This window comes from Arachis duranensis, chromosome 5, assembly GCF_000817695.3.
Source record: "Arachis duranensis cultivar V14167 chromosome 5, aradu.V14167.gnm2.J7QH, whole genome shotgun sequence".
NCBI lineage: Eukaryota > Viridiplantae > Streptophyta > Magnoliopsida > Fabales > Fabaceae > Arachis > Arachis duranensis.
In genome coordinates, this window is record NC_029776.3 from 34046383 (window position 1) to 34054547 (window position 8165).

Here is an 8165-nt window from a genome sequence, read left to right on the forward strand (position 1 = left end):
AATATCACAAATGCTTTAATACTCGTAACAGAATACTATCGCAAGATTTTTGGAACAAAAATAGTGTAATAAGAAAAGTGAGACAGCATCGGTATCTAAACCGATTTGGCGGCATCCACCCTAAGCGGCAATGGCGACCGGTAGTGGATCTCAACGGCGGCAGTGGTGTTCTCCGGTGCCAGAGGCGCGGCCACCCACTTCCAGCAACAGCGATGGAGCACGCGACGACGGCTGTGCACGGCGGCGACTCCACATGCGACGATGACAGCGTTGGCTCGCCTCCTCTCACACGCGTCAATCTCCTGTCCGCTTCTCTCTCTCTTCAGCCTCAATGGCGAAGACGGTGACCTCAGCAGTGGCAGCGGCAGCAAGACGCGACGGCAGTGGTGGCTTCTCCTCCACTGCGCGCCCCCTGCTTCTCCTTTTCATGGCTCTGGTTCGCGCTCCTCCTCCTTCAACGGAAACACACGATGACGTCGACGGGTGGTGGGTTGGACGCGGCTGGGAGGTGATGCGATAGGGCACGCAGCGGGCTAGGCGCGGCGGCGAGGTCTCCTTCCCTCTCTTCCTATTCAGCTCTCTCAGATCTCCCTCTCTTTTCCTGTCAACAGCGGCGGCGACGGTGGCAGTGACACCCACCGCGCCAGCTCCCTCTTCTATTTTCCCTTAACGATCTCCCTTCCCCTCTGCTCTCCCCATTTCCTCTTTTCCCTTTCTTTCTTTCTTTGTTTCGTTTAGGTTTGGGGGTGACTAGGGTTTGGGGAGGTGAGTGTGTGTGATTGTTGAGTTAGGACTAATTTAAGTAATTTTTATAAAATTAGGGGGGTAATAGAGTAATTGAAAACAAATTTTATTAAAATTAAAATTTTTAATAAATAAATAAATTAAAATTCACTTATAATGAGATTTTCTAAAAGTTTTCTAAAAGTTCTGGATTTTATATTGAGTGGTTGATATCCTAACAAAATCACTCTCAACACCAACTTTTGAGATTAGAGTTTCAAAGCCAAAGCAAAAATCAATTTTAATTAGCAAAAAGATATATCTAAGACTATGTTTGAGAAGAGATGTATAGAGTAATAACCCAGTTGGTTAAACAATTCTCATATATTTTAGCTAAGGTAGCTAAGACTATGTTTGAGAAGAGATGTATAGAGTAATAACACAGTTGGTTAAGCAATTCTCATATATTTTAGCTAAGGTAGCGCAGTTTGTTATAAGCTACTAATCTACTATCACTTATGTACTCTATTGTTTCTATATATGGCTTCAACTGGTTTACATTTAGAATTATCAATCAATAAGATAAAGTATATATGATTTGGACAGTGTCAATTTTTGTTAGCAAGTGGAGAGGATCCAGAAGGGACCGACGAACAGAATAATGTTGCATCTTTCAAGCATAACATTGTATTTCTAAAGTTTATCTTTTATGCTTTGGCGCTTGATAAAAATGGTGGTCATTTTCTTGTTGTACTAGTGCCTGAAATTCATAGTAAACACAAATATTCTTCATTTTTTTAATTAAAAGAGAGATGTTATCTTCCAACATTATATTGACATAACTAGATTTATATAGTTTGGTTTCTGATTATTGAAACAAAGTTTCCTCTAATATATATCAAGCACAAATTGAAATTAAACTTCATCCAAATTCACAAAAATTTCTATGAAAAAATTAATAAAATAAAATAAAGTAAAATAGAACCTGCATAATTCGCAGGATCAGATATAAAGTACAACAACACAGAGAAACCCAAAAGTGTGATGCAACGAAAGTAGATGAAGTGATGACGGTATTGAGTGTAGGTAGCAGTCGTAGCAATAATAGCTATGGCCTATGAGGATGGAACAAAAACAGGAATATTAATGAAAAAAATTTTAACAGAAACAACTGTTTTATCTCTAAAATTGTGATTAAAAGAAAACGGAAAAGGCATAAAAAATAGAGACAAATTTTTAATTATTAATTTTTTTCAAAAAAAAAAGATTCAATTTGTAAATATTTTTTTGTTGATTAATATTACTCCCATATAGAAGTGGGAGTAACAAATCTGTGGCCATAATGGATAATGTCATTCTGTTATTTCTAAATTATCTTTATAATTAAAGATTTCTTCTATTACCATAAAAAAAAAACAAAATAATAAGGGCAAAATACTATAATAAGCCAGCACCAGAACCAAGCTACGTAAGTAAGCCAAAACGAAAATCGTTTCAGCAATAAGCCAAGGGATATTTATATATAATTCGAACCAGGGTGGTTCGAACTACATAACCCAATAAATCGAACCAATTTAGTTCGAAATAGGGACAGAATTGCTTGAGCATAATTCGAACCAAGGTGGTTCGAACTCATAATGCACATAATTCGAACCAAGCTAGTTCGAACTACACCTTGGAATGCGTTGCATGTAATTCGAACCAACCCTGTTCGATTTAAGGAGAGGTAATTCGAACCAACCTAGTTCGAATTACTCTTGAATCGACTATATAAGGGGTTCGAATCAACCTCATTCGAACCATTCTTCCCTTCCCCTACCCCACCAAATCCCAGAGAAAACGACCCAGATTCTCTCCGAGGAAGACCTGAATGGAATACTCTGCTGAATGGGGGACAATCCGGCATGGTTATATCGGTTGGACGGAGTCACTCATATAGCCGGGGTCATTAACGAGGAGGTTAGTACAGATATAACTTCGTGGTAGTGGTATTTGTGAGTTAGTGGTTTTGCATGTGATTTTGGTGGCGGTTCATGTTAGACGGTGCTTTAGTTGGTGGTTTATGTATGTGGTTTCTATTAGTGGTTTATGGTAGCGGTTTATGGTGGTTCTTTATGTTGGTTGTTTTATGTTGGTGGTTTAGTTGGAGGTTTAGTTGGTGGTTTAATGTTAGTTGTTTTATGTTATGGTTTAGTTGGAGGTTTAGTTGGTGGTTTAATGTTAGTTGTTTTATGTTAGTGGTTTGTGTTAGTTGTTTTATGTTAGCTGTTTTTAAGTTGGTATTTTTAAGTTGGTGGTTTATGTTAGCTGTTTTATGTTAGTGGTTTGTGTTAGTTGTTTTGTGTTAGTTGTTTAATGTTAGCTGTTTTTAAGTTGGTGGTTTATGTTAGCTATTTTATGTGATGTTGCTGGTTTGTGTTAGTTGTTTTGTGTTAGTTGTTTAATGTTAGCTGTTTTTAAGTTGGTGGTTTATGTTAGCTGTTTTATGTTAGTGGTTTGTGTTAGTTGTTTTGTGTTACTTGTTTTGTGTTAGTTGTTTTATGTTAGCTGTTTTATGTTGGTGGTTTATGTTAGCTGTTTTATGTTAGTGGTTTGTGTTAGTTGTTTTGTGTTAGTTGTTTTATGTTAATGGTTTCACTTATGCTGTTTTATGTTAATGGTTTTACTTATGCTGTTTTATGTTAGCGGTTCTAGTTAAGCTGTTTTATTGTAGTTGTTTAGTTGCGTGATCTATGGTAGTTGTTTAGCATGTGGTTCTCCTGTAAGTCGGCCTAAACCCAAAGTGTGCTGACGTGGCGTTCAGGAGCACCTTTATGCTTACGGATGCATCAGCCCTAACCATTGGCATAATGAACGCCGATATCACATGATAATCCAAACTCCTGTGGTCACTAGAGATGGAGGTGGCAAGACAGGTGTGAGGTCCATTGTACCGTTTGACCTCCCAAATGCCCTTGCGCTGCCGGAGACTCAGTCGAATCAACCATGTGCACCCATTCCCAAACTCTGAACACTTGCCCATATACCTGCGATAATCAGACTCCACTACCTTGTATTGTACCCCTCGCCGGATGCTGTAAGTCTTCACACTTAAAAGGGCCTCATCTTTATCCTGAAATTGCTGACCAACCTGGAACTCTGACAGACCAGCAGTCCCTTCCGCATCTCTAGCTCTGAATCCAACAGAGTGCCCAGAAACCCCGTCCTGCCTCATGGCATCCAAGTCCAAGGAGGAAAAATGTGGTGGATACTGCTGTGTGCCAGTGCTAGAACCACCTACCGCCAATGCAGGCTCACTCGCTCCAATATCATCGCCGCTGTCATCGTCAATCATATCCGGCTCGACGTCATCCTCATCTGCATCACCCAACACTCCATCTCCAACGCCAAGCGGTGCAACGCCGAGTAAATCATCCGGCAGATTTTCCCTTGAACCTACGTCGTCACCTACGCTGCCATTGAGACCAACAGCAAAAGAAGGGGAGGCGACAGCTTGGACCACTGGCTAGTAAACAGGGACGGAGGAAGAAGCAACAGCAGGCCGGGAACTAGAACCGGCTGGCGTGGCTAAAGTGGTGGTATTCCGGTTCGAACCCCCTGAGCTGGATACCACATCAACCAGCTTTGCCAACAACTCTAGGGTCCTGACCTCCGGAAACTGCCGCCGACAAAGAAACATTACTTGCAAGTCCTCATCACTACTAATCGTGAAACAATCATACTTCACGGTATCCTGGAGCACCGTGATTGGAATGCGATAGAAAAACTTCTTAACCCTCTTCGAATCTTCCAGCCCGAGCTTCATCAGTACAAATCTAACAAGGTCATCATAACTCGTCCTAGGAGTAACAACAATACAGAGAGGATCTTTATCTGTGAACTTCACTCCGGAACGAGTTTTCCTCTTAATGGATCCTCTGTGGTGAACCAAAATAACAAAACTCTCCTCACTAGCCATCTTACTCACTCTAATGAGACCAACTCACGTTTAGACCGGTTATATATATATAGCTCTCTCTCCCACTAATTCGAACCGGCCTGGTTCAAATTATGGTTTGTCTAATTTGAACCAGCCTGGTTCGAATTACTAAGGCCGGAAGCTCTCTCTATAATTCGAACCAGGTAGGTTCAAATTACGTGCATTCATGGTTCGAACCAACTTGGTTCGATTTATTAACAACAACCAACTTGTAATTCGAACTGATCCGGTTCGAATTACTACCACATGCAGTTCAAACCATATTGGTTCGAATTATATTAATATATGACCTGGCACATTACTGAAACCATTTTCTGTTTGGCTTATATACGTTAATTCTACATAGCATTGGCTTATAATGGTTTTTTGCCCAAATAATAAGGATAGAGAATAGTTTAAAAGAATAACAAAAAAAAAGGTAATATATCGAATTTAAAAATGAAATATCTCTTTGCCAACGAAACAAATACATAAGTCAAATGGAGAAGGTGTAGCATAATTTTACAATGGACTACACTAACTATACAATTTATTGCCTAATGTAACAATTAAACCATGTTGTAAAGTTCCCCCGAGTAAAGCCGAATGCTGAATGATCCTAGCAGAGGAGAAACTTTAATTCCATGCACAAATTGAATCATTGAATTGGGTCCATTGCTTACAAGAAAAGTTACAAATATTCCCCTCCTTCACTATAAAAGCACTCCAACAATTAAATTAGAGTAAGCAGCAGTGTAACATCATGAAACTCAACAAGGTTCATATGAAAAGAATCATGAATTTACACATTTGCATTCTAAATAACTGAAAAAGATGCTACATAGTAATCAATATTTACCCCATTAAATCCATGATTGTCGAAAACTAGAATTCCATAAATAGCTTGCACAAAGTTACACCTTAGTAGCTCATAATTGAGCAACTTCTTCCTAAACAGAAACATTATAAATACCTAACCCTAAAACTGAGACCGATATTACAGAAACAAAGATAATCCTTTTGATTATGATGATTTTCACTGATCAGAGGATATCATCATAAGCAACAATTTCTCTTCCCTTGAAAGGTACTTCAAGAACCGAGCTACCTGCGTTATCGACACTGGTTCTGGTATTGCCTATAGCTGAAGCAAGTCTATTACCCCTTCCATGTCTTCTCAAAGGTACCTCAGCACGCACAAGCTTCGACATTGATCCTTTGTCCTTGTTGTTATTACCAATTCCTTCCCTCCACATGGCTAGAGGGTCAGTTGCCCACAACACCTGAACCTGTTTTCAAATTCATAGTAATTCATTTGCTATTATAATGTTCAGAAGTTAAATGTATAAATCAAGAATGAGTGGTTGTGCTTGATCATGGAACACAAAGCGAGCATGCACTAATTTCTCCAACATTATTAACAATGCAATTAAACCATTCCCCAAATTACACATTAAACAAATTAAATGAAACTGTTCAGTTTTAAAGTGAGTCAAATCCCAAACAATTAAGCTGAAATTCTGCTACTATCTCAACGGAAAGAACTAATCACTCTTGCACAACTTTCATCAAAGGTCCAACCTTTCAAGATTGTTTCATCAAAATTCCAAACACTTAGGTGAAAACCATCCAATTTTTAACAAAGAAACCATAATGGTACAACATAGAGATTTCAGTTTTAGTTTTCAGTTTTCAGCTTCAAGATTCAAAATTTCAAACTAGTTCACTTCAATTTTGTTCAATTTTAACGGATAAAACCACTCTTGCACACTTAAGAAGAGCTCAACTTCACATTGGAACTTCAACGTTTCAAACTTTCACCAACTCTCGAACAATTAATCTGGAAATTTCTCAAATATATCACGATTCCGGACACAATCATGTTATACTTTCTCAATTAAGCTGGAAACAACTCCTCCACAACATGGAAACTTCAAAATTGTAAGATCCGAAAACACTAAACCCTAAATTTCGAAGATAGAAAACAAAAGGCGAAAAAAAGGGGACCTTTTTGGAGTGAAGAGTAATTCCAAAGGACGGGTCGGCGCCGGCGGCGATAGCGGCGTCGGCGGAGTCCTTGGTCCGGTAGGTGACATATCCGACCGCGTCGCCGTCGATGCGAATGCGAGCAATGGGGCCGTAGATCTCGAAGCGGGACTTGAGGTCAAGGACGGAGCAGTCGTTGGGAAGGCCCATAATGACCACCGCGGACGGGGGCGCAGGCCTCGAGGATGGTCGGTCCTCCGGCTCCTGAAGCACGGTCTCCGGCGGTGGGCGGCGGCGCTTCGGGTAGGGGGCGTGGCGGGAAGAAGTGTAAGAGGGTTTCTCTCTCTTGCGACTCATTATTGAAAGAAGAATGCAGCGCCAAACGCGGGTAGTTAGAACTTAGAAACGCAACGCAGTGTTATTATGTAAAGTACCAAACTGAACAATAAAAAAATAAAAAATTATAGGTATTAATATACTATATGATAATTTATTGTTAATAATAATTAATTATTATATTTTAAATACATATATAAAGAGATACATCTAAAAAATACATATATAAAGATATTTTTATTAGATACAGTTATAAAAAAAGTTAATTTTATTAAACACATTTATAAAAATATTTTCATTAAATACAGTTATAAATAAGAGTTTGCAGAAGTTGGCAGAAATACTTAGTAATGTAGCGGAATTGATAAAAAATTGAGTTATGTTACGTGAGTACTAAAATTAACTACTAAAATCAGTCATTAATATAAAATACATGTTAAAATATAAATACATATTAAAAGTAAATTAAACTACACATGTATTAAATACAAATACATTAGTGACTGATTTTGGTGTACAAATAACATTTTGGTATAAAAAATTATAACCATAGTTATCAGAAGTAATTGATTCTGTTATTGGGTTATTGAATTATTAGTTCAATTGATAAATCACTGATTTATTCAGTTGATCTAATCATAATTAAATAAAAATATAAAATTATAAAAATAAAATTATAATTAAAAGTTAAAATTTAAAATGCATAATTTCACTAACTATATTAATAACAATCAATATCAATTCTTAAATATAATTTATGATGTGAAAAAAAAATAAATTAGTCACTAATATAAAAAAATTAATTTAAATAAACAAAAAAGAGAGCACAAAAAAGAACACAATTAGTATATCAATATGTTTTTATATTATGTGTTATTACTTGTTTGATATCAAATTTGATATTCATGTCAATTTACACTTTAAAGAATATAAGTAGAAATAAAAATTAGGGATAAGTACTTTTTTCGTCCCCAAGGTCTGGGGTCAAAATCAAAATCGTCCCCGACCTTTTTTTGTTATTAAAATCATCCTCAACGTTTAAAAACGATTTAAAATCTTCCTTTCCCGAATTTTTGGACCAAAATACCCTTAACTATTAATAAAAATTAAAAATAATATTAAAAAAAACCACCCCCACCCCATTTCTTCGTCTCTCTCCTCC

General features: G+C 37.5%; 2 protein-coding genes across 2 annotated transcripts; both read right to left on the bottom strand.

Annotated features, from left to right (window-relative positions):
- Nucleotides 1-294: 294 nt before the first annotated feature.
- Nucleotides 295-4681, bottom strand: LOC110281604 (uncharacterized). The gene is made up of 4 exons (XM_021143981.1): nt 4334-4681; nt 3545-4228; nt 1709-1838; nt 295-656 (listed from the first exon to the last, which is right to left on the bottom strand). Exons 1-4 carry the CDS (start codon nt 4679-4681, stop codon nt 295-297), a joined length of 1524 nt encoding a protein of 507 aa, XP_020999640.1.
- A 452-nt stretch (nt 4682-5133) lies between these two features.
- Nucleotides 5134-7070, bottom strand: LOC107490764 (uncharacterized protein At1g27050). The gene is made up of 2 exons (XM_016111568.3): nt 6689-7070; nt 5134-5970 (listed from the first exon to the last, which is right to left on the bottom strand). The coding sequence occupies exons 1-2, from the start codon at nt 7022-7024 to the stop codon at nt 5725-5727; spliced, it is 582 nt and encodes a 193-aa protein (XP_015967054.1). The 5' UTR covers nt 7025-7070; the 3' UTR covers nt 5134-5724.
- Between the last annotated feature and the right edge of the window lie 1095 nt (nt 7071-8165).

Coding starts and splice junctions, on each gene's coding strand:
- LOC110281604 (XM_021143981.1), bottom strand. CDS start 4,681: ATGGCTAGTGAGGAGAGTTTTGTTATTTTGGTTCACCACAGAGGATCC. Junction 4,229..4,333: donor TGGCAAAGCTGGTTGATGTG/GTATCCAGCTCA, acceptor CCTGTTTACTAG/CCAGTGGTCCAAGCTGTCGC. Junction 657..1,708: donor TGATCCTGCGAATTATGCAG/GTTCTATTTTAC, acceptor AAGGGAAAATAG/AAGAGGGAGCTGGCGCGGTG.
- LOC107490764 (XM_016111568.3), bottom strand. CDS start 7,024: ATGAGTCGCAAGAGAGAGAAACCCTCTTACACTTCTTCCCGCCACGCC. Junction 5,971..6,688: donor TTACTCTTCACTCCAAAAAG/GTCCCCTTTTTT, acceptor ATTTGAAAACAG/GTTCAGGTGTTGTGGGCAAC.